Source organism: Acinonyx jubatus, chromosome D1 (genome assembly GCF_027475565.1).
Source record: "Acinonyx jubatus isolate Ajub_Pintada_27869175 chromosome D1, VMU_Ajub_asm_v1.0, whole genome shotgun sequence".
Taxonomy (NCBI): domain Eukaryota; kingdom Metazoa; phylum Chordata; class Mammalia; order Carnivora; family Felidae; genus Acinonyx; species Acinonyx jubatus.
The window spans coordinates 11482512-11508864 of record NC_069390.1 but is presented as its reverse complement, the minus strand read 5'-3'; the positions used below and the strand labels follow the sequence as shown (position 1 = coordinate 11508864).

General features: G+C 39.1%; 1 protein-coding gene across 1 annotated transcript; it reads left to right on the top strand.

Annotated features, from left to right (window-relative positions):
* The first annotated feature begins 7458 nt into the window (after window positions 1–7458).
* LOC106977928 (olfactory receptor 5A1) lies at window positions 7459–8793 on the top strand. The gene has a single exon (XM_015075501.3). The coding sequence runs from the start codon at window positions 7754–7756 to the stop codon at window positions 8708–8710; it is 957 nt and encodes a 318-aa protein (XP_014930987.3). The 5' UTR covers window positions 7459–7753; the 3' UTR covers window positions 8711–8793.
* Window positions 8794–26353: the final 17560 nt, after the last annotated feature.

Below are 26353 nucleotides of genomic sequence, written 5' to 3'. Positions count from 1 at the left end.
TCATTAAGATGCCAGCTAAGTTGGACATAGTTTTTTTAGAGGGGGGAGGGGCAGAGAGAGAGAGAGGGTGGGAGAGAATCCCAAGCAGGCTCCACGCTCAGCATGGAACCCGACACCGGGCCCAATCCCATGACCCCGTGGATCATGACCCAAGCTGAAATAAAGAATCCAATGCTTAACCAACTAAGCCACCTGGGAGCCTCATCTTGGACATAGTTTTTAGAAGACTTTCATGTTTAGCAATTATTCTTGGCACAATAATTTTTTAATAAACTATTATTACTATCATTGTCATTTTTTATTATTTTGAGCTTAGTATTACTATGAACACTATTTGTGAGTGATGTGACATTATACTTCTGGAAAATACATGAATATATTAGACCCTCTTGGAATTGCTAAGTAAGACTTAAACTCAAAATGAATCATTAGGAAATTATAAGTGTTGAATCCTAAATAAGATAAAAATATCCTTAACCATTGATACAGTAAAAATTGCAACAAAAAATTTAAACTTTAAATAGTTTTTTTAATTTTAATTTTAATTTCTATTTTTAATATGAAATTTATTGTCAAATTGGTTCCCATACAACACCCAGTGCTCATCCCAAAAGGTGCCCTCCTCAATACCCATCACCCACCCTCCCCTCCCTCCCACCCCCATCAACCCTCAGTTTGTTCTCAGTTTTGTTTTTCAATATATGAGATTTATTGTCAAATTGGTTTCCATACAACACCCAGTGCTCATCCCAAAAGGTGGCCTCCTCAATACCCATCACCCACCCCCTATCAACCCTCAGTTTGTTCTCAGTTTTTAAGAGTCTCTTATGCTTTGGCTCTCTCCCTCTCTAACCTCTTTTTTTTTCCTTCCCCTCCCCCATGGTCTTATGTTAAGTTTCTCAGGATCCACATAAGAGTGAAAATATATGGTATCTGTCTTTTTCTGTATGACTTACTTCACTTAGCATAACACTCTCCAGTTCCATCCACATTGCTACAAAAGGCCATATTTCATTCTTTCTCATTGCCATGTAGTATTCCATTGTGTATATAAACCACAATTTCTTTATCCATTCATCAGTTGATGGACTTTTAGGATCTTTCCATAATTTGGCTATTGTTGAGAGTGCTGCTATAAACATTGGGGTACAAGTGCCCCTATGCATCAGCAGTCCTGTATCCCTTGGTAAATTCCTAGCAGTGCTATTGCTGGGTCATAGGGTAGATCTATTTTTAATTTTTTGAGGAACCCCCACACTGTTTTCCAGAGCAGCTGCACCAGTTTGCATTCCCACCAACAGTGCAAGAGGGTTCCCGTTTCTCCACATCCTCTCCAGCATCTATAGTCTCCTGATTTGTTCATTTTAGCCACTCTGACTGGCGTGAGGTGACTATCTCAGTGTGGTTTTGATTTGTATTTCCCTGATGAGGAGTGATGTTGAGCATCTTTTCATGTGCCTGTTGGCCATCTGGATGTCTTCTTTAGAGAAGTGTCTATTCATGTCTTCTGCCCATTTCTTCACTGGATTATTTGTTTTTTGGGTGTGGAGTTTGGTGAGCTCTTTATAGATTTTGGATACTAGCCCTTTGTGCGATATGTCATTTGCAAATATCTTTTCCCATTCCATTGGTTGCCTTTTAGTTTTGTTGGTTGTTTCCTTTGCTGTGCAGAAGCCTTTTATCTTCATGAGGTCCCAATAGTTCATTTTTGCTTTTAATTCCCTTGCCTTTGGGGATGTGTCAAGTAAGAGATTGCTGCAGCTGAGGTCAGAGAGGTCTTTTCCTGCTTTCTCCTCTAGGGTTTTCATGGTTTCCTGTGTCACATTCAGGTCCTTTATCCATTTTGAGTTTGTTTTTGTGAATGGTGTAAGAAAGTGGTCTAGTTTCATCTTTCTGCATGTTGCTGTCCAGTTCTCCCAGCACCATTTGTTAAAGAGACTGTCTTTTTTCCATTGGATATTCTTTCCTGCTTTGTCAAAGATTAGTTGGCCATATGTTTGTGGGTCTAGTTCTGGGATTTCTATTCTATTCCATTGGCCTGTGTATCTGTTTTTGTGCCGATACCATGCTGTCTTGATGATGACAGCTTTGTAGTAGAGGCTAAAGTCTGGGATTGTGATGCCTCCCGCTTTGGTCTTCTTCTTCAAAACTACTTTGGCTAGTCAGGGCCTTTTGTGGTTCCATACAAATTTAAGGATTGCTTGTTCTAGCTTTGAGAAGAATGCTGGTGCAATTTTGATTGGGATTACATTGAATGTGTAGATAGCTTTGGGTAGTATTGACATTTTAACAATACTTATTCTTCCAATCCATGAGCATGGAATGTTTTTCCATTTCTTTATATCTTCTTCAATTTCCTTCATAAGCTTTCTATAGTTTTCAGCATACAGATCTTTTACATCTTTGGTTATATTTATTCCTAGGTATTTTATGCTTCTTGGTGCAATTGTGAATGGGATCAGTTTCTTTATTTGTCTTTCTGTTGCTTCATTATTAGTGTATAAGAATGCAACTGATTTCTGTACACTGATTTTTAAACTTTAAATAATTTTCATGGAAATAAACCATTAAGTGTTTTCTACTTATCAAGGCATTTGAAGACACCTATGAATCAACATCTTCTTAAGCATGAGTTTTCCACGTTTTGACTAAATGCCCATTGATCTACATTTCCCTCCGAAATTCTCAAAGGGAAGATCCCAAAGGAAGAAATAAAAGTGTACTCATCTGGTTTCAGGACAGTGGTACAGCCTGAGAGGAGAGGTGATCTGGAAAAAAACATTTTCTATCACTTAAATCATCCTTCTCCTCGCCAACATCTGTTGTTACCTGAGTTGTTAATGTTAGCCATTCTGACAGGTGGTTCCTCAAAAAACTAAAAATAGAACTAGCCTACAACCCAGCAATTGCACTACTAGGCATTTATCCATGCGATACAGGTGTGCTGTTTCGAAGGGACACATGTACCTCCATGTTTATAGCAGCACTATCAACAATAGCCGTAGTATGGAAAGAGCCCAAATGTCCATTGGTGGATGAATGGATAAAGAAGATGTGGTATATATACATACAATGGAGTATTACTCAGCAAGCAAAAAGAATGAAATCTTGACATTTGCAACTATGTGGATAGAACTGGAGGGTATTATGCTAAGTGAAATTAGTCAGTCAGAGAAAGACAAAAATCATATGACTTCACTCATATAAGGACTTTAAGAGACAAAACAGATGAACATAAGGGAAGGGAAACAAAAATAATATAAACACAGGGGGACAAAACAGAAGAGACTCATAAATATAGAGAACAAACTGAGGGTTACTGGAGGGGTTGTGGGAGGGGGAATGGGCTAAATGGGTTAGGGGCACTAAGGAATCTACTCCTGAAATCATTGCTGCACTATATGCTAACTAACTTGGATGTAAATTTTAAAAAATAAAAAATAAAAATTTAAAAAAATCATTCTTCTGTCCAAGCCCAAAGGGGCTAGTCTCTTCAGACAGAGTAAGAGACTATTCTCATGGCTAGAAAGGTTCAGGGTCACTTGGAGGTACAGGATTATCTGTTTCAGTTGAGCTTACTCAAATGTCCCTCTTTCAATTCTCATCAAAATTCAGTATTCTCAGTTTAAGAAACAAGTGAATCAAACCTTTTTCTTTTCTCCCTTCCTCTCTCCAAACACAAAAATTAGTGATTTCCTTTGTGTGGAGTGTCTGGCCTTAAACTATTTTTTATTTGTACATGACCCTCCATAGAATCAACGTTTTTACATTCTTATACTACATCATGCTATATCAGAGTAAATTTTAAAAATTTTAGAGGAAAAAGCCGTGTATCTAACGTCTCTCTCACAGAAAGATAGTAGGTTTCTGTGGAAAGAGAATGGATTTATGAAGGGAAGATTACAATTTACCTTTCAACACATTTATGTGCAATTGCATTCCAAAGTAAATGAATGTACCATTCATTGGTGTCATATAATCATGGGTTCAAATATTGGATCAATCTCTTACTAGCCATAAAATTTTGAGCAACTCATTTAGCTTTTCTGCATATATATACAGCTTTGCTTTCTTCTGCAGAGTAGGTGTTTATCTTGTCCTATGTGTTCTTCTGCTATCCTGAGTTCGTTCATCATGTACCACCAGAAGAGATTTTGACTAGCCTTGGGGGATCAGAAGAGATGGCCACTGGGATGGAGTTTAATAACATTGCGTTCGGAGCATTTATTTGAGTATGTGTTCTCCATACCACCCCAGAGATCAATTAACTACAGATTTTTGAGGTTTGGGTGATACATTTCTTTCTCTTTCAAAAAAGACCCTCAAGGGCAAATGTAATGAAATATCTCCAAGGAGAGAGGAAAAAAATCTCTCTCAAGTTCATTTCCAATCCCAGCTTTGAAACATTTTCAACATGACCCCAACTGCAGATATTAGCAGATACCAGAGGAACTTCTTAAAGATTATATCTCTCTCTTCTCTCTGTATATTTTTCTCTCCTACTTTTCTGCTCACTAACACACATTCTATGCATCAAGTGGATATCTTTATCTCCCCTGAACAAACCAGCTCCAAGCTTGCTCTCCCAGCTCATTAGCACTGTGGGGATTGAAAGCAGTTACTGAAGCATGATTAGACTCCTTTCAACACAAAACTCAAGACGGGTATCAGCTAAAGGACAGACAGACGAGAGGAAGAGGGTGAGTTCCGTCATTCATCTTTTATTGTTTTGTCTTCTTGCTTTATAGAGCACTTTAGATCTACAAGACTATACAGATGACTAAGTTCCTTGGATTTTAGTTTTTCTCCATGTACTCTCAATTCTGTCTTTTCCCCAATTCAGCCACAATCTTACCTTACCCCTGCTTTGGTGGGCTTCCTGGACTATGTTTGAGCCCTTGCAACTAGAAAGAGAAATTAAGAGGAAATGAAATTTTGAAGGAATTGTTATGCCCTCGAACAGGGATCCAGTTATTAATAAGTGGTTTGAAAATCAATTTGGAAGGGCTGTGATTGGGGCAGACTTTACATAGCAGATTTTCCAAACACCACAGAGACCTCTCACCTCTAAAACCCTCTCTCTCTTTTCTAACTGGTGGCCTGAATTTTACCATCTGAATCTTAATTCTTGGAGTCAATCTTTGGTGCTTTTTGAATGCTCACCTTATGTCAAGAGGGACTCTTTCATTTCCATCAGCTATTTGTACATTGTAGGACAATTTGTACATCTGTAGGAGAGACCTGGAAGAAGATCTTGAGGGATTGGGCTCCTGCAGCAGTGAGAGGAGGAGGCATCATGAAGTGGAGGACAGAGCCCAGGGCAGGAATAAATGGGCAGATCAGATGATCCACACCTACTCCCCAGTTTGGCCGAAACTCTTGTCATTACACCATTTTTTAATTCCATCACCAACTATTCTGTTAAACTCGGACTAAGCAGACTTAGTACTGTCTTGCAGATATTTGATAAAAAGATGAGCTGAGTTGTAAATCAACTTTATCAGTTCCCATCAATTCCTGAGTGTCTTCTGTGTGCAAGGTACTATTCTAGGTGCCTGATTTTGCTGGCTTATCATATCTTCACAATGGCCTCAAAGACTAGTGTTATTCACAAAGATGCAGTTCAGCATCTGTGAGTGCAGTGAGGTCACTGAGCCTCCCAAACTCTCCTTTTCCAGCTGCTATTGTTTATACTTATATCATAGGATAGTAGGGAGTCTAGACTCAGACCAAAATGAGCCCTGCAAGTCTGCTGTGAGTGAAGATTTTCTTCCTTTGTGAAAAAAAGAAGAAAGTCCTCATGAGCAGAGTTCAGTAGCATAAAGTGCTCCCGAGAGCCTTTAAATAGAGTTCAGTAGCATAAAGTGCTCCCGAGAGCCTTTAAATACCTTCTGTTTAATGTTCTAGAGTAAGATTCAAGGCATCCATGGGCAAGAGTGAAACTCTGGGTATGCTTTTTCTCTTGTTCAATTTGTCCAGATTCACTTTCTGTTTCTGGGAATGGTAAATTTCATTCTTAAATGTGGAAGTTCTCTGTTTCTGGGAATGGTAAATTTCATTCTTAAATGTGGAAGTTCTCCCCACTGATGGCAACATTCAAACGGACTTGCAGTTGACCTATCAACCCCTAGATCATTAAATTCTTCAACCCCTCTCCTAAACACTTGTTACAGACCTACATGTCCCATCAGTGAACTCCTCAATTCAGTAAGGTAAGCACATTTCCCCCACATAAGGGGAAGAGTTTCCAAATAAGACCCAGTTCCTTAAAGAATTCTTTAAGGAATATTCACTGCTGATAGCAATCACAGTCCCAATTAAGCAAAGTCTTATCTCAAGACCCATGAGCCTTGTGCCCATTATCTTAAGCAACCCTTCAACAACTCTGTGAAGAAGTCACTGTTATCCCCATTGTACAAACGGAGAAACTGAAACTCAGAAAGCCTAAATGAGTTGCCCAACATCCCACAGCTGGCAAGTGGCAGAGTCAGGATGAGAGCCAGGCTTGTCCTGTAGCCTACCCAGAATTATAACCACCACCTTACTCCCCTCCTTTTCCTGATAACCTGAAGAGGTGCCCCCCAAAAGACCTTGAATCACATTGCAGACCTCAGGTGTCTACCTAAGGGCAGAGCTCATGTGAATGGGTGAGTGCTCCAGCAGAGCTGTTTGGTGTTACTCACTGATGGTTTGCTCCCCTCTCTCTTTTTTTCTCCCTTCCCCTATGTTCATCTGCTTTGTCTCCTAAACTCCACATATGAATGAAATCATATGGTATTTGTCTTTCTCTGACTGACTTATTTCACTTAGTATAAAACACTCTTGCTCCATCCACATTGTTGCAAATGGCAAGATTTCATTCTTTTTGATGACTAATATTCCATCATATATATACATATATATTTATATATACATACCATATTTATACATACTATATATACATTCATATATATACATTATATATATACACATACATATTATACGTTATATATACACATGTATTATAAATATATATTTATATATACATACTATATTTATAGTAGCATTATCAACAATAGCTAAACTACAGAGAGAGCCCAAATGTCCAGTAACTGATGAATGGATAAAGAAGATGTGGCTCTCTCTATAGTTTGGCTATTGTTGATAATGCTACTATAAACATTGATGTGCATATATCCCTTCAAACCTATATTTTTATATCCTGTGGGTAAATACCTAGTAGTGCAATTGCTGGGTGGTAGGGTAGTTCTATTTTTAATTTTTTGAGGAACCTCCATACTGTGTTCCAGAGTGGCTACACTGGTCTGCATTCCCACCAACAATAAAAAAACAATTTGCCAAATCCTCCCCAACATCTGTTGTTTCCTGTGTTGTTAATTTTAGCCATTCTGACAGGTGTGGGTGGTATCTCATTGTGGTTTTGATTTGTATTTTCCTGAGGATGAGTGATGTTGAGCATCTTTTCGTGTGTCTACTAGACATCTGGTTGTCTTCTTTGGAAAAATGTCTATTCATGTCTTCTGCCCATTTCTTAACTAGATTACTTGGTTTTGGGGTGTTAAGTTTGGTAAGCTCTTTCTAGATTTTGGTACTAACCCTTTATCAGATATGTCATTTGCAAATATCTTCTCCCATCCCGCAGGCTGCCTTTTAGTTTTGTTGATTGTTTCCTTCACTGTGCAGAAGCTTTTCGTCTTGATGAAGTCCAACAGTTGGCATTATTGTGCCGGGTCTACTCTTCTCCTTGTGGTCCATGAGAAGCATGTCCACAGCTAAGGCCTGGAATAGCTCTTCAGTAACCATGTTCATCTTCCTGGGATTTGCAGACCATCCAGAACTCCAGACCCTTCTCTTTGTGACCTTCCTGGGTATCTATCTTGTGACACTGGCCTGGAACCTGGCCCTCATCTTTTTGATCAGAGGTGAGCCCCGTCTGCACACACCCATGTACTTCTTCCTCACCAATTTGTCTTTCATCGACATCTGCTACTCTTCTACAGTGGCCCCCAAGATGCTCACTGATTTCTTCCGGGAGCAAAAGACCATATCATTCTTGGGCTGTGCTGCGCAGTTTTTTTTCTTTGTCAGTATGGGTCTCACTGAGTGCTTCCTCCTGACTGCCATGGCATACGACAGATACGCAGCCATCTCCAGTCCCCTGCTCTACACAGCCATCATGTCCCAGGGCCTCTGCACACGCATGGTGCTTGGCGCATATGTTGGTGGCTTCCTGAGCTCCCTGATCCAGGCCAGCTCCATATTTCAGCTTCACTTCTGCGGACCCAACATTATCAATCATTTCTTCTGTGACCTCCCTCCAGTACTGGCACTTTCTTGCTCTGACACCTTTCCTAGTCAAGTGGTGAATTTTCTCGTGGTAGTCACTATTGGGGGGACATCGTTCCTCATCCTCATCATCTCCTACAGTTACATAGGAACTGCTGTCTTGAAAATCCGTTCAGTGGAAGGCCGAAAGAAAGCCTTCAGCACATGTGCCTCACACTTGATGGTGGTGACTCTGTTGTTTGGGACGGCCCTTTTCATGTACCTGAGACCCAGCTCCAGCTACTCGCTTGGCAGGGACAAGGTAGTGTCTGTGTTCTATTCACTGGTGATCCCCATGCTGAACCCTCTCATTTACAGTTTGAGGAACAGAGAGATCAAAGATGCCCTATGGAAGGTGTTGGAGAAGAAGAAACTGTTTTCCTAGTTCACGATTGAAAATATATTTCTCCAGAGACAAATGATCTCTGGCATCTACCTCCACCTCTGACATTGACAAGGGAGACATCTTGTGTGCATATTTGAAAATGGAGGCTCCTCCCACCAGATTTCTCTCACCATTCCTCATGGCCATCTGCCTACTGACCCACCATGGATAGTCAAAAGGAGGAAGAGATTACTTCAGCAAAAACATCACCCCAGGATACCCAATTGGTATTACAACAACCACCTTTTATTGGGTGCTTAATGAGTACCAGGCACAAACGTTATTTAATTAAATTATGACGTACATAGCACCATCCCCATGTGATAAATGAGGAGACAGAGTCCCAGCAAGGAAGACTGACTTGCCCAGGACCATACAGGAAAAGGTTGAACCCATTCAGACCCAGGTTTTCCGAACTCCAGAGCCAGTGCTCTGCCCAAATGCTACCTTCCACATTCAACAACAAACAACCTTGAAGTTGTACAAGTGTATGACTCTTGTTACTGGCATATGACAGAACCTAAAAAGATACACTATGTATGGTTGAGGTGAATGAGAGGAATAAGATACCTACTCCATTAAACACTCTTCCAAGACCTCCCTGTTGGATTCCCATTACAGCTACTCAATAATTTGCTAACACTGAAGGACAATACCCTTTGCCGCCATTTTTCTCTATCTCCACTACATTGGGGCCTAGAAATTCTGAACTCAACGGAATCACATCAGTGCTCTTCTTCCCAGTCTCAATCACCGAAACCACCTAGTTGGTCAGTATCTTCTAGATTTCTACCACGTCATCCTGTTCAGCACCTGACTCCATTTCATAGTATGGTCTCCTTTTCTCACCGTATTCTGAGTTCTTCTTGCTCTCCTCTATTTGAACCCATTGCTCCTATAAGATCCTTGCTTCTTTCCCTGTATAGATTATCCCTTGCAGACCCACAGTGAGTATTATTTGCTATCATCTCAGGAAGGTATACCCCAGGCTTTCACCTCCAGGTCATTACTCCTTTATGGAAGGTACTTACAGTGGCATTGATCAGCACAACCATTTCTCCTGGCAAATCCCTCTCTCATTGTTCTGTGGCTCTGTTCCCTTCCCAACACACTGACTTTCCATTCATGCAGGTCTAGTGGATATGCAGAAAGATTTAATTTGATTTTGTTGTTCATATAAGTGGATTAATTATTTCCTTTGTATCTGGAAGAGTGTAAAGAATGCATGGGGAAGAAAAATATCTGTGTTAGGTCTCCTGGTTTCTCCAGTCTCCTAAATTCATTCCCACCCAAGGTCAAGCAAACTTAAAATGACCCATAGAAATAACACCCAATGGTATTACCCAATGGGTAACTTTTCCTGAAGTTCCTTTATCAGTTACCTTTATGAATATTAGAACCCATATGACATCATTGTATTGGAAAGTCTGGGGATCATTTCTACTGATGGTTGCTACACCCTGGACAGCTCTAGTTTTGTGCTTCCCCAGCTGGCTGAGGATAATGTGAGGAGGTCTTTGTGATTATTTAAAATGTAAGATCCAATGGAGGAGCCAAGAAGAGCAGACCTCAGGACCAAAAAAATGATTATTCCTTTGAAGCTTAGCATTGATATGCTTGAATTCTGGGGTTTTTTTTAATCCAAATGAATACAACTTGATTAAGGATAATTATTCTTTCTTCCTAAAAGAAGTGATTCAATTTATGAAAATTTTGGGAAAAGGTTTACTTAAAGAAAATCTTTATTCAATATCAGATCATCTTACCTTCTTCTTTAAGTTCAAACATACACACATCCCCTTTGTTTTCCCTTATGTCTTATTTTGCAACCAATCTTAGTTCATATACCATAGACCTCCATGTGACCTCATGAAGGAGCTTTACATGTAAGCTTTACACATAAGTACATGTAAAATGTGGCCTCTACATAGTTTGATCTGAGGAATCTGAGTGTATTAGTTTATTATCACTACTGTAAACTAATTGCCACAAACTAAGTGGCTTCAAACCACATACATTAATCATCTCAACGTTCTGTAGGTTAGAAGTTTGACAAAGGTCTCACTGGGTTGAAATCAAGGCATCGGCAGGGTTGTGTTCCTTTCTGGAAGCTCTAGGATAGACTCCATTTCCTTGCCTTCCCCAGCTTCTAGAGGCCACCTGCATTCTTTAGCTGGTGATTCCCTTCCTCCATCTTCAAAATCAGTGATGTCACATCTATGCTGAGCTGGGAAAGGTTCTCTGTTTTTTTTTTTTAACTATGTGTTTAATTTTAATTCCAGTGCAGTTAACATACAATGTTATATTAGTTTCAGGCGTACAATACAGTGATTCTACAATTGCATACATTATTCAGTGCTCATCATGATAAGTGTGCTCTTAATCCCCTTCACCTATTTCCCCCATTCCCTCACCCACCCACCTTCCCTCTAATAACCATATGTTTGTTCCCTATAGTTCAAAGTCTGTTTCTTGTACTCTCTCTCTCTCTTTCTCTCTCTCTATCTATCTCCCTGCCTCCCTCTTTTTCCCTTTGCTCCTTTGTTTTGTTTCTTAAATTCCTCATAGGAGTGAAATTGTATGGTATTTGTCTTTCTCTGTCTGGCTTATTTCGTTTAGCATTATACTCTCTAGCTCAATCCAAACTGTTGCAAATAACAAGATTTCATTCTTTCCTTATAGATGAGTAATATTCCATTATACACACACACACACACACACACACACACACACACACACCCTATCTATTCATCTACCTTCAAACAGTTAAAAATGAAACTACTGTATGATTCAGTAATCGTACTACTGGGTCCTTACCAAAAAAAAAAAAAAAAAAAAAACAAAACAAAACAAAAACAAAAACAAAAAAAAACACTAATTCAAAGGGATACAAGCACCTCTATGTTTATTGTAGCATTATTTACAATAGCCAAGTTATGGAAACAACCCAAGTGTCCATTGATAGATGAGAGGTTCTCTGCCTTTAAAGACTTTTGTGATTATATTTTGCCCACCTGGATAATCCAGGAAAACCTCCTTGTTTCAAGGCCCATAATTCAATCACATCTGAAAAGTCCCTTTTGCCTGAAGGATAATCTACTTATGGGCTCCTAGTATTCAGATGTAGGCATCTTTGAGGAGCCACGCTTCTGCTTATTTTGTTCTATTAATACCTATCACTTGATTTGAGCTTATGAGGCCAGCTCTCAAAAACATTCATGAGTTCCCCATGGACCTCAAAGTTAGTCTTTAACATGCATTATTAAGTCCCTTTTGCTTTTCAATATAGTCCTGCTTACCTCTATAGCTTTTCACCCCCACCCTAGCAGTTTGGGATCTGGACAGCACTGTCACATGACAACAACAACTCCTTCTCTTCCTCCCCCTCTTCTTCTTCTTCTTCTTTTCTTCTTCTTCTTCTTCTTCTTCTTCTTCTTCTTCTTCTTCTTCTTCTTCTTCCTCCTCCTCCTCCTCCTCCTCCTCTTCCTCTTCTTCCTCTTCCTCCTCTTCCTCCTATTCTTCCTCAACTACTTCTTCTCCTTCTTCTTCCTCTTCCCCTTCCTCCCTTCTTCTTCTTCTTCTTCTTCTTCTTATTCTTCCTATTCATCTTCTTCTGCTGGTTCTTCTTCTTCTGCCTTGAGCTCTTTACACAATGAATTTTCTCTTTCCTCCATACCCTTTTCAGTTAACTAATGGCTTCTCATCTTTCAGGTCTCTGCTCAGGAAGCACTTCCTCCATGAAGATTTACCCACCCTTTTCGCAAATCCAAAACATAATCATTTACTCAGTCGTTGCACTAACATGACTGTTTGCAATTGCTTGATCTGTAACTTGTCCTATACACTAGACTATAATTTCCTTGAGGACAGAGACTGACCCTTGTTCACTGTTGTTCACCCAGAACCTAACACAGTGGCATATAGTAGGCATGGAATAAATATTTGTTTAATAAATGAACGATTCACTGTTCATAGTAATTTTGGCTTTTGTTGAGTATAGTGCTTATATTATTGCCTTGTGGTATGGCTAACAAGGTATCTTAAGGATTTATTTCAATGAAAGAGAGATCGAACAAAATTAGACCCCTCTTCCCATCTATTACTCTTTTTAAAAATGTTTTAAGAAAGCTTTTTTTAAAAAACAAAAAAGCTTATTTATTTATTTTGAGAGAGACAGAGAGTAAGAATGGGGGAGGGGCAGAGAGAGAATCTCAAGCAGGCTCCGAGTTGTCAGCACAGAGCTGGACATGGGGCTTGAACTCACGATACTGTGAGATCATGACCTGAACTGAAATCAAGAGTCAGACGCTCAACTGACTGACCCACCCAGGTGCCCCAAGGGAGCTTTTAATTAAACTGCTACTCATAACAATTCAAAACTTGGTAGCACTAATTTTTGTAAGTATAACACAACTAGAGACAGTTAAAGAGGAAAGCAAAAACCAGAGCATCAGCACAAATAAAACACCCTATACATCAATCCTCAATCACTTTCCATCTTTGCTGTCTCTAAGCATCATTTATTTAAGCCCATACAGGATTGCTTAATTGCAGTGAGAGGTGTGCTACCATGGTCCTGGCTTGAATGGGCTTGCATCTTCAATCAGGTATCAAAGCACCTATTTCCCTAATCTGAGAAATCTAACCCAGTTTGTGCTCAAAAGCAAGTGTGAGCCCACCCTGAAGCTTCTTCAGCCTCCCCTGCCCCCCTTCTCTCTAACCATAGACAACAGGGAAAAGAGACGACTGGATCACAAGGTGAATCTACTGTTTCCAGAACAAAACACTCTGGAGGTCATTTTTCTCCGTCTCATGCAGAAATCTTCCCTCTCTGAAATGTGGCTCCTTCCCCTTAGAAATGAAAAGCTGACTTAATTCGGTGAGAGGACAAAGGGATTTTATAAAATATTTACAAATCCAATTTTGCCAGAAACACTTTGTGGAACATATTTAATCATTAAATAACCTATTTTTTTTTAAGTTTTGAGGCAGAGATAAAAATCTCCACTCTTTAATTTTTACTCTTTCTAGTTTCAAAATATTTTATCCTAGTTTCAAAATTCAAAACATTTTACCTCTTTGTAGTCTCAAATATGCATTCACTGCACAAAATAAAGCAAGTTGCAAAAAAGTGAAGTTATATGCTTTTTAAAAGTTAAAATGCTACATGGCAATTAGAAAAGATAGATAAATATTTATGAAGGCTTGGAGTAGAAAAATCTCTCTAAACTTAATGCTCAAAGCAAACCATGAAGGAAAAAAAAAGGATGGGTTTGACTACAATAGTGTTAAACTCTGTATGACAGGGGTGCCTGGGTGGCTCAGTTGGTTAAGCATCTGACTTCAGCTCAAGTCATGATCTCGTGGTTTGAGTTCAACCCCTGCATCTGGCTCTGCACTCTCAGCACAGAGCCTACCTCAGATCCTCTGTCTCCTTCTCTCTATCTGCCCCTCCCTCACTCTCTCTCTCTCAAAAATAAACAAGCATTAAAAAATTAAAAAATAAAATAAAATCTGTGTGACAAACAAAACATAAAGAAAATTAAAGGACCATATGTTTAGCCAATGAAAATATGCATGCCACCTATAGTAGACAATAGTTTTATAGGGGCTTCTGGGTGGCTCAGTCGGTTAAGCATCTGACTTCAACTCAAGTCATGGTCTCACAGTTTGTGATTTTTGAGCCCCACGTGGGGCTCACTGCTGTCGGTGCAGAGCCCGCTTAGGATCCTCTGTCCCTCTGTCTCTCTGCCCCCTGACTCTTGTGTGCTCTATCTTTCTCTCAAAAATAAACATTTAAAAAATAGTTTAGGTAAATGTCTCTTACAAACAAAATTAGAAAAAGATAAACCAATAGAAAAAATGGGCACAGCTATGAGCAAGCAATTCACAAAAGGAGAAACACAAATGGCTAATAAGTTGGTAAGAAAATACTCGACTGTAGTAATATTCAAAGGAATGTAAATGTGGGTGCGCCTGTTTGACTCAGTCTGCGGAGCATGGGACTGTGGATCTTGAGGTTGTGAATTCAAGCCCTAGTCCCATGTTGGGTGCATAAGTAACTTAAAAATATAATCTTTTTTAAAAAAAAAAGGAAATGAAAATGTAACCATGAGAAAATTTTTTGTTAGAAAGACTGGTTAAAAGTAACCATAATACTGAATGCTAACAAAGGTACAGGAAAATGGGCCCTCTCCTATACAGTTGGTGAAAATATAAATTGTACTTTCTTTCTAAAGGTTAGTTTGGCAATGTGTGTTAAAAAAAATCATTAAAATGTACATGCTTTTGCCCTAAGTATTGTCCTTCTAGGAATGGATTCTAAGATATTCACACACATCCAAAGATGTTTCATCGCAATGTTTTGCATGATGGCAAAAGTTGAAATGACCTTGTGGGCCTTGAAAATCAAACCTTGTTTTCTAATCTAGGTGTCTTTCTTCCCCGTAACTGGCCATAACATGAATTAAGAACAAACTTCTTTCTACCTTTTTTATGATTTATTTTAGCTATTTAAAAAATGTCCAATTCCATATTCTGTTTGTGAAGCAAGTGAATTAAAATGTTCATATTCTGTTAAATTAAAATCTGTATAAAATTAAAATTAAATATTTATTTAATATAATTAAGTGGTTTGCTAAATTAAAATTTTAATGTATATTTAACTAGTAAGTTGCTTTTCTTATGAGTCTGTCATCTTCTATTGCTTCTTATAGGCATATGCTTCCTCCATAGAAAAGATATTCTTCACTCCTGCCTTAAATACTGCACATTTTTAATAAAACCCAGAAAATATTCTAGGGAAAAAAAATATTCTAAAAAAAAAATTAAAAAAAATTCTATGGAAAGCCTGTGTATTTTGTGCTCCGTCACCGGAGGGAAAGGTCACAGTGTGTGCCGGGAAGAGAGTATGGGCTCATGATGTAAGGACTCTAGTGCAAAGTGTCCTTCTAATTTGTGAGTGTCAACGTCCATCAGATCATCTGTGAGTGGATGGTTTGCAGGATTTAATATGTTAACATATGCAAAATGCCCAGCACTTGGCAAACAATAGAAACTCAAGGCTTATGAGAATCTCTGTGCTGACAGGTTATTTGGAGGTGAAGAGGGCAGGGTTTTCTATGATCAGGTGTTTATCCTGTGCTGCGTCTTTCAGATCCTCCTGTGTATTTTCCTCATGGACCACAAAGGAGAATCCCACGATTGATAATCTCTGGGGAATCTGAGAGTCTGACCAATGGGATGGAGATTAATTTACTCTGCTTTTAGAACATGTAAGTGAAATGTGTCCTCTATACTTCAGGGAGTGATGAATTCATGAAGCCATGGATTTTGAATTCTGCAAAGCCCTCCTTCACAGAGACACCCAAGTGGTAAATGCAGTGATTCACCTACAAGAACATAGAGATACATCTCCCCAAACACACCCCTAACCTTGGACTTTGAAAACCCCTTCTCTACTATCCAAAGTTGCAGGTGCTAACAGGCACTAGAAAAGAGTTTCTTTAAAAGTTTACAATTTCTCCCCAATCTCCTTCTGTCTTATCACTTCTAGTGTCTGCCCACAAACACACCTTACTGGGTCCAGGAGGATGGATGAATAAGGCAGCTTCAAGTTCTAGTAGCCTCATTAGAGACGAACTGAGGACTGGAAGGAGCTACATGTGCCTGATTAGACTGTATGCAAAGCAGAGTCAATCCAAGCATAAAATACTTAGGGAACAGATTGGTGGGAGGGCGAAGGAGAGAGTGGGTACCCACAGCCAGTTGGCATTTGCTGTGTGTGCATGTACCAGGCAGTCTTATTTATGAGCCTCCTGCGAACCATAAGATTCAGCCAGAGAACAGAAACTTCTTTAGCATCTCTTCTGCATGCATTACTCTAGACTTTATGCCTTTCTATAAACTCAACCCAGATCTTTCCTTTTCCTCTTCTGCTCCTCTGATGACATCCTCCGATGGGCATCCTGAGCCATGTTTGAATCTTTGCTCCAAGGAAAAGAAATTTAAAAAAAAATTCCCAAAGAGGTTGTTTGCTTTCAATCCCTACCTAAAAACAATTAGGAGTGACATATATCTATGCACAAGGGAAGTCCCCAAACTCCAAACTCCCCCCTTATTTGCAATGTTGATGCCTGGTATTCTACCAACTGAAACTCATCTGTTAATTGAAGGCTTGTCCCCTCTTACAACGCCTCCTCTTTAAACTTTCCCCTTTTAACAGAGGTTACTTTGTGAGTTTCATAGACATGTGTACAGTAAAGCTCTGAGAGAGAAAGGGGAAGGCTGTAAGCACCTGGGAAGTTAGGAAGAGGACAAATTCCGGACCAGAAGAGGGCGCACTCGCAGACAGAAAGCATGATCCCTAGCCTGACGCAGGTCTGGTTACTTACATTGATAACGACTTTTGCCATTTCACTTTCAGCGTCAAGACACCTGTCAGACCAAATCTGTCGACCCAAATGGTCGAGCCGCCAAGTTTTAAGACATTTGAAACTGGCCAGAGCTAATTCAGCGAGGTAAGATGTGTAAAACATTCTGGGTCTTGCACACCAATAAAATTGTACCTGTTTTATTAGTTCTGGTGTTGTCTAATTGGAAAAGAATCATTCCCCAGATGCCTCCCACCATTACCCCACAATATACATAAAGGAATCAATGTTTCCCTATGATTCAGGGAGCATTGTTTTAGACACCACACTCACTGTTTTATGTAATTAGCGCCATAACCTGTCAAGTGGGTATTTCTCAGATGATCAAGGTTCCAGTCCCAGAGCCTCGAGTTACCAACTGACAATTTATGGATGTCATTGTGCTGTCACATCCCCTTTCTCTAAATCTACCGAGGGAATGCTATTAATTTTAAATTCACGAATATTTAATTTCACATCCACTTGGCACAATAGGTGTGGGAATTCATTATATATCTATACATAATTTGTGTAATTTGTGTTTGGTCCCCATCTCTCTGTGTGGTTCTGAGTGCAGACTGAATTCTCTGTTTTATCGTGAGGGCAAGGACCTTCTCCCCTGACTCAAGGAAAGAAGAGTCCTCTTCTAAGTTCGGAGAGTCTCTATAGCTTTACAATAAAAGTTCAGGAATTCCCATTATATCAAAAATCCCTGATGATAAATCATTCTAATTTGTTTGTAAAGTAATACTCAAGGTAGTATATCCCTATTCCTCTCCTTCTGGTGTCAATTTATTGAATAAAAAATAGAATTTATGGTGGCAAAAAATCTTACCCTTAAATTGTGAATGTTCTTTCTCAAGGGTACTCACTAGACCGAATTTTTTTTCAAATTTTTAAAAATGTTTATTTATTTTTGAGAGAGACAGAGACAGAATGCGAGTGGGTTAGGGGCAGAGATAGAGGGAGACACAGAATCGGAAGCAGGCTCCAGGCTCCGAGCTGTCAGCACAGAGCCTGATGCAGGGCTCCAACTCACCAGCTGTGAGATCATGACCTGAGCCAAAGTCGGACGTCAACCGACTGAGCCACCCAGGGGCCCCTGTCTAGACCAAATTTTTAAGATAAAAGAATGATCAAAAAGAGCCCCTTGCTTGATGCTTCAGTCTCAAGAAGACTAAATCCCCAACATCACCTCTAAAACACCTTCCTCTGAATTTGCATATCTCCCATAAGGGACTCATTTTTTCAAGTGTTTAGCACTTGAAAGTGTTTAGCTCAAGTGTTTAGCACTTGTCAACATGGAGTCACATGACATACTCCATCTCCATGCCCAAGAGCCACCATTGGGAATATGCACCTTTAAAGAAGCACTTGTTCATTGACTGTAAATTTATTATAAGCTTTACATACATCCTCTGAAACAGGAGTCTCAATAGCCCCATGAGACAAGCAATATCATTCCCACTGGACAATAGGAACTGAGTCCCAAAAAAGAACCTGTTGTAGGAAATGCAAATGACAGCCACAATGAGATATCACTTCACACATGTTAGAATGGCTAGAATAAAAAACACAAGAAACAACAAGTGCTGACAAGGATGTGGAGAAAAGGAAGCCTTGTGCACTGTTGGTAGAAATGTAAATTGGTGCGATCACTGTAGAAAGCAGTATGGAGGTTCCTCAAAAAATTAAAAATAGAAATACCATAAGATCCAATAATTTCACTACTGGATATTTACCCAAAGAAAATGAAAACACTAGCTCAAAAAATATGTACCCTATGTTTATCACAGCACTATTTACAATAGCCAAGATACGGGTGCATCCCAAGGGCCCATCAATAGATGAATGGATAAGGAAGATATGATACACACACACACACACACACACACACACACACACACAGGAATACTACACAGCCATAAAAAGGATGAGATCTTGGCATTTGCAACAACATGGGCAGACTTATTATGCTAAATGAAATGTCAGACTAAGACAAATATCATATGATTTCACTTATATGGGGAGTGTAAAAAACAAAACAAATGGGGGCGCCTGGGTGGCTCAGTTGGTTAAGCATCCGACTTCAGCTTGGGTCACAATCTCACAGTTCATGAATTCAAGCCCCACGTCGAGCTCTGTGCTGACAGCTCAGAGCCCAGAGCCTGCTTCGGATTCTGTGTCTCCCCCTCTTTCTGCTCCTCCCCAACTCATGTTCTGTCTCTCTTTCTCAAAAATAAATAAACATTAAAAAAAATAAAAACAAACAAACAAAAACAAATGAACAAACAAAAAGCAAAACCAGACTCAAATCGGGGAAAAGTCTGATAGTTGCCAGAGGAGAGGGGAGATGGGGGATGGGCAAAATGGGTTAAGGGGAGTGGAGGAGGTACAGGCTTCCGGTTATGGCATGAGTAGGTCACAGGGATAAAAGGTACAGCATAGGGAATATAGTCAATGGTGTTGTAATGGCGTTGTGTAGTATCGGACGGTAGCTACACTTGTGAGCAAAACATATCGCATAGACTTGTCCCATCACTATGTTGTACACCTGAAACTAATGTAACATTGTGTGTCAACTATACTTCAATAAAGAATAAAAACTGGAAAAAAATCTGTTGCCATATTTGTAGCCCAAAGTTACACAACTGGTAAAGGGCAGTTAGAAGTAGAAACAGGGAGCATAGTTGTCTCCAAAACCCACCCAACAGGAAACCACTACTCTCTTACTCTCCTTTTCTGCCAACCCAAAGGGCTGAAACAACACTCAGCTTCCACCCATGCCTTCCTTCCTATTCTGTGTCCCTCAGGATCAGGTTTGCATCATGGCCTGACATCAATCCCAATCTTCCCTGGCTCCCTCTGTATTTCCTCTCACATTTCCTTTACTAAAGGAGTGTCCTTTACTAAAGCCCTTGCATGTTCAGTCCTGGCTTGGAGTCTGCTTCTTGGAAGACCTGGATTAACAGAACTGCATTGTTCATAAAAGCTCCAAATAGTAAACCGTCTAAGCATCCATAAAGATGTGGACAAATAAGGGGATACGTTATGCACTGGAATATCATATTGTAATAAGTGTAAACAAATTATAGCTACATGCAACAACATGGATTGATCTCACAGGCATACTGTTAAACAAAAATGCCAAATACAAAATAAGACCTACAATATGATCTAATGCACATAAAGTTCAAAAACATACAAAATTAACTATATATTTTTTAATGTCTATTTCTCTTTGGGAGAGAGAGAGAGGGAGCACAAGTGGGGAAGGGCAGAGAGAGAAAGAGAGAGAGACAGAATCTGAATCAGGCTCCAGGCTCTGAGCTGTCAGCACAGAGCCCAACGTGGGGCTTGAACTCACGGAGTGCGAAATCATGACCCGAGCCCAAGTTGGACACTTAACCTACTGAGCCACCCAGGTGCCCCCAAATTAACTATATTTTTAGTGGATGCATAAGTAGTTTTAAAAAAACACATGCAAGTGATTACCATAAAAGTCAGGATTGTGATCAGTGTTAGATGGGGGCAGTGGTCAGGGTGTAACACACTAGGGCTTCTGAAGTGCTTAGCAATGTTCCATTTCTTGATCTGGATGATGGTTACAAAGAGTTGGTTCTATAATTATGCCTTATAGAAAGTATGCTATAGTTTACAATAAAAGGTTTTTTTAAACCACTTGATCATGCAGACAGTCTAAATACACAGTTAAAAGAGACTGCAGAGTGGATTTTTTTTAAAGACCCAACTATATGTTTTATACAAGAAACCTACTTTAAATATAAAGACACAGATTAAAAGTAGTATACAATGGAGAAAAATATACCAAAAGAAAACTGGGGTAGATACATAATTTGAGATAAAGTAGACTTCAGAACAAAGGAAATTATCAGAGATGAAAAGAGGATCTTTATAATGATGACGATAAAGGGGTCAATTCTCCCAGTATGTAACAATCATTAATGTGTATGCCCTTAACAGCAGAGTGTCAAAATAGATGAGGCAAAAGCTGATAGAAATACAAGGAGAAATAGACAAATCCAACATTATAGTTGCAACTTTAATACCCCTCTATCAGCAATTAATGGTCCAATAGGCAGAAAATCAGTCAGGATACAGTTGATTTAAGTAGCACCATTAATCAATTGGATCTAATTGGTATTTATAAAATACTTCATCCAACAACAGCAGAATACACATATTTTCCAAGCTCACATGGAACATTCACTCAGAGCACATTCTGGGCTGTAAAACACACCTGCAAAGATCATACAAGGTACACTCTCAGACCACAGTGGTATTAAACTGGAAAGCAAGAACAAAAAGATAGATGGAAGAATTCCAATATATCCACATGTTGCTTGGTAACTTTTAATTTAATAACTCCCAATGCATCTGCAACTGCCAGCTTCCCCATTGAAAATTATATTTCCTGCAAATATCTGACACTATTCCCTTTGCTGATTATTATATGAGACTTCCAATACAGTGTCTAAGGGAGCAGTGTGGACTGTGCATGCGTCTGGGAAAAGAGGAGGAGAGCAGTGAAGATGGGGAACTGGCAGACTCCCCTTTCTAATGCAAAGGTAGGTGAGGCTGCCTGAAGACACAATTTCAGGCAACTTAGCATAGCCCACAGGCGATTTTAGGATTTCAGTACCATTCAGCCTCCGATTCCTGAAAGGTACCAATATCCACGTACGATTCTTGTAGTATTTGTCCATTTCAGCTAAAAGCCTTAGGCTGATTAAGATCTCCCGTCTCTTATGTAAAATACTAGACTTCTCAAGACACATTCAAATTAGAAGTGATTTTTTTTTTTTTTTACTAAAACTCCTTCCCCGAATATTCACCGAACGAGCACCTACAACATGTAGAAAAATAACTGGCACAGACTTTCTCTAAAAAAGAGATTAAAAGCTAGCTGGACACAGGGAGAGAAATGCAATTGTATAGTGCCATTAACATTATGGTGGTATTAATACCTTATGCTTGTATAATGTTTTGAAGTTTACAATGTGCTCTCATATGAATTGTCATTTAATGGATTTATGCAGAAAGAAAAGTGAATGGGGAGGGCATTCTTTTAGGATGAGTCTGGAGATGAAGTGAAAAAGAACAAGTACTTGTTGAGTAACTACTGTTTATCAGGCACTGGCCATCTATCTGTCCATTCATCTATTGAAAAAGAATCACTGAATAACTGATATATGCCAGGTAGGAGGCAGGGATACAAAGGAGGTAAGGAAACAAATTCTCTGCCCTCAAGGAATTTATATTTGGAGGAAGAGGCAGAAGCAAATAGATACATAATGATAGGTCATAAAAAGTGCTAGGTTATCACAAGTAAACTCCACTGCAGAGTAAGCCTTATGCTTCCTTCCCCTTACATAGCCAAGGATTTGGACGTGCACAAAGGTTAAGTTTCTGAGTCACATGGTCAACATTTAAAATGCTCGAACCTGAATTCAAAGGCTGTGGTTTTTTGAACAAACTGCCTCTGGGTTCCATAATGCAGCCCTGAGGTTACAAGATAGAAAGGTCACCATTCTTTAGAGAAGTGTCTATTCATGTTTTCTGCCCATTTCTTCACTGGATTATTTGTTTTTCGCGTGTGAAGTTTGGTGAGCTCTTTATAGATTTTGGATACTAGCCCTTTGTCCGATATGTCATTTGCAAATATCTTTTCCCAAATAAGGAGACTATAGATGCTGGAGAGGATGTGGAGAAACAGGAACCCTCTTGCACTGTTGGTGGGAATGCAAACTGGTGCAGCTGCTCTGGAAAAGTGTGGAGTTTCCTCAAAAAATTAAAAATAGACCTACCCTATGACCCAGCAGTAGTACTGCTAGGAATTTACCCAAGGGATACAGGAGTATGGACGCATAGGGGCACCTGTACCCCAATGTTTATAGCAGCACTCTCAACAATAACCAAATTATGCAAAGAGCCTAAATGTCCATCAACTGATGAATGGATAAAGAAATTGTGGTTTATATACACAGTGGAGTACTACGTGGCAATGAGAAAGAACGAACTATGGCCCTTTGTAGCAACGTGGATGGAACTGGAGAGTGTGATGCTAAGTGAAATAAGCCATACAGAGAAAGACAGATACCGTATGTTTTCACTCTTATGTGGATCCTGAGAAACTCAACAGGAACCCATGGGGGAGGGGAAGGAAAAAAAAAAAAAAAGAGAAAGGTTAGAGTGGGAGAGAGCCAAAGCATAAGAGACTCTTAAAAACTGAGAACAAACTGAGGGCTGATGGGGGGGGGGGGGGGGAGGGAAGGGAGGGTGGGTGATGGGTATTGAAGAGGGCATCTTTTGGGATGAGCACTGGGTGTTGTATGGAGACCAATTTGACAATAAATTTCATATATTAAAAAAAAAAAAAGTCACCATTCTATCCTGTCCTGACATTGCAAGTATAGTTTGGAATCTTCTAAGATGATTAGCCAGAAGAACCAGTGGAATTGTATTAATTCAACAGAAAAGCCAATAGTAAGTAGCTTCAACATCAGTGTCCAGAGACTTGACTTGGCTGGTCCCAGGCTCTCTGCAAGACATTTTCAGCCAATGCCTCATGGAACCATTAAATACCAAGACTAATTAGACCTGTCTTCCCTACACTTCTCTTTTCTTAAGAACTCACCTTTCTTAAGACAATTTTACAGAAAAGGAAAAGGAAAATACAAGAAACATAATATCAGAGCTCAAATTAATGAGGAAAAACCTTCCACTTCAAGTTGTAAATATGTATGAGGTTTTTTTTTTATATCAGAAGCCATTTAAAGTCATTTTTTTAATTGGATACAATAGAATATATTTTTAAAGTAAAATTACCAAAATCCAATTACTCTCAGGTAATGGTTGCTACTATTATATCTTTCCAGATTTCTTCTAGATATGTAGATTTTTTCCCCAAAATAACATTATATGATACATTCATTATTTTGATCTGTCACTAAAAAGGAATATTACCTTGTCCATAAGTTAAATTCTACATTATCAATTTGAATGACTGTAATACTAGATTATCCTATTGTATCATAACTTATTGAAACAATTTTATATGGGGCACCTGGGTGGCTCAGTTGGTTGAACATTCGACTTTGGCTCAGGTCATGATCTCATGGTTTGTGAGTTTGAGCCCCACGTCAGGCTCTATGCGGATGGCTCAGAGCCTGGAGCCTACTTTGAATTCTGTGTCTCCCTCTCTTTCTGGCCTCCTCCACTCACGCTCTGTCTCTCTCTCTCTCTCAAAAATAAATAAATATTTAAAAAAAGAAAAAGAAGAAAAGAATTTTATTTATCAGATACTAACTTAAATTCTAATTTCTTCTAATTTCTTTTGCTAGCAACTTTTTTTGTACTTACGATATTAAGCACTTGGTTTATTAACTCTTTAGCACAAATTCCTAAAGTAGGATTTCTGCATGAAAGGATTTGCATATTTTAGGTTTTGACACATATTTCCAGAATGACCCCAGAAAGTTTGTCCTTATATACACTCCTACCAACCATACATGGAGTTGACCATCTTTTAAAATGTGGACTGATCAATTATATTTCTCTGTGAATTTGACCCATTTTTGTTTTAAAGTATGTTTCTTATTGATTGACAAATGCTCTTTATACATCAAAGATATTAAGCCGATTTTATATCATGGTTTTTATGTATATTTCCCCAGGTTTTTAATTTATTTTTAGTTAACTTCTTTTTCATGCTTTTAAAACATAAAAGTTTCGTATTTTTCATCAAATCTAATCATACTTGGCAAAATGCTTACAAAGTTCTCTATCCCCAAAATTATAAAAATATTTAGTTAAATTTCATTCTAATATTTTAATTATTTTTTGACATTTATATTACTAAGAGGACAAAGTCTTCAGTCTTCTTTTCCCATGAGAAGTCATAAAGTATTATCATTTATTTCAGTTATAGCATCTACTTCTAAAAACTAATCAAACATTCGAACACAATATTAAGCTGCTTCTTTACAAAACCTTAATCATCAGTTAAAACTAGAAAACTAACATATCACTTGACCTAGTGAGCTTGCTTCTGGACTTACAGATGCACATGAAAATGTAATTAAAAAATGTTGAGAGCAGCATTATTTGAAAATAGTAATTAGGCCCAACTAGGCAAACTGAAGAGGTTAATGTATGACTTCTGTGACCCTGCACCTCCTGTATATTCTACAAGCCTGACTCCCAGTGCTACCTACCCACCCCTAATTTCCATATTCCTTCTCTGACCCCTGCCTCGTCAGACTGCTATGCCCACCTGGCTAGCATACCCCCATTCCAGTCTAGCCCACGTGACCAATGCTTATTCTTGATCTGTCCAATTGTCATATTCCTATGAAAACCATTCTCTACCTTAGTAGCCAATGTATTTTCCCATTGCATTCTACAAAGGATTAAGGAGATCTTACAGACACAACAACAAAACACACATAATAAAATAAAATGTAAGTAAGAAACTGTTAAGAGACTACACTTGAAAAAGTATGGAGTAGGGGCGACTGGGTGGCTCAATCTTGGTTAAGTGTCAAAATCTTGGTTTTGACAGGGGTCATAATCTTGCAATGGGTGAGTTCGAGCCTTGCACTGACAGTGCAGAGCTTGCTTGGGATTCTCTCTCCCTCTCTGTCTGCCCCTCCCCTGCTCATGCTCTCGAGAGAAAGAAAGAAAAAGAAAGAGAGAAAGAAAGAAAAAGAAAGAAGAAAGAAAGAAAGAAAGAAACAAAGAAAGAAAGAAAGAAAGAAAGAAAGAAAGAAAGAAAGAAAGATGGAGTAGGAAATTAAGCTACATATATGTTTTTTTTTAATAATGTTTATTTATTTCTGAAAGAGAGAGAGAAAAAGTGAGAGAGAGAGAACAATTGGGGGAGAGACAGACACAGAATCCAAAGCAGGCTCCACTCTCTGAGCTGACAGCACAGAGCCCAATGCAGGGCTTGAACTTGTGAACTGTGAGCTCATGACCTGAGCCAAAGCCAGATGCCCAACCGACTGAGCCACCCAGGTGCCCCAAACCACATATGTGTTTTTGAGTATATGGTAGTCAAAGGAGGGGGAAATGCCCCAATACTTAGTCTTCATCATCTAAGAGGAAGAATCTCATTGGTTTCCCAGGGAGCTCTCCCTTACCCTTGGATCAAGGACAAATGTTTCCCTGGTTTCCCCTTCGGTCTCAAATCCGGGACACTGAGTAGATC

Coding starts and splice junctions, on each gene's coding strand:
- LOC106977928 (XM_015075501.3), top strand. CDS start 7,754: ATGAGAAGCATGTCCACAGCTAAGGCCTGGAATAGCTCTTCAGTAACC.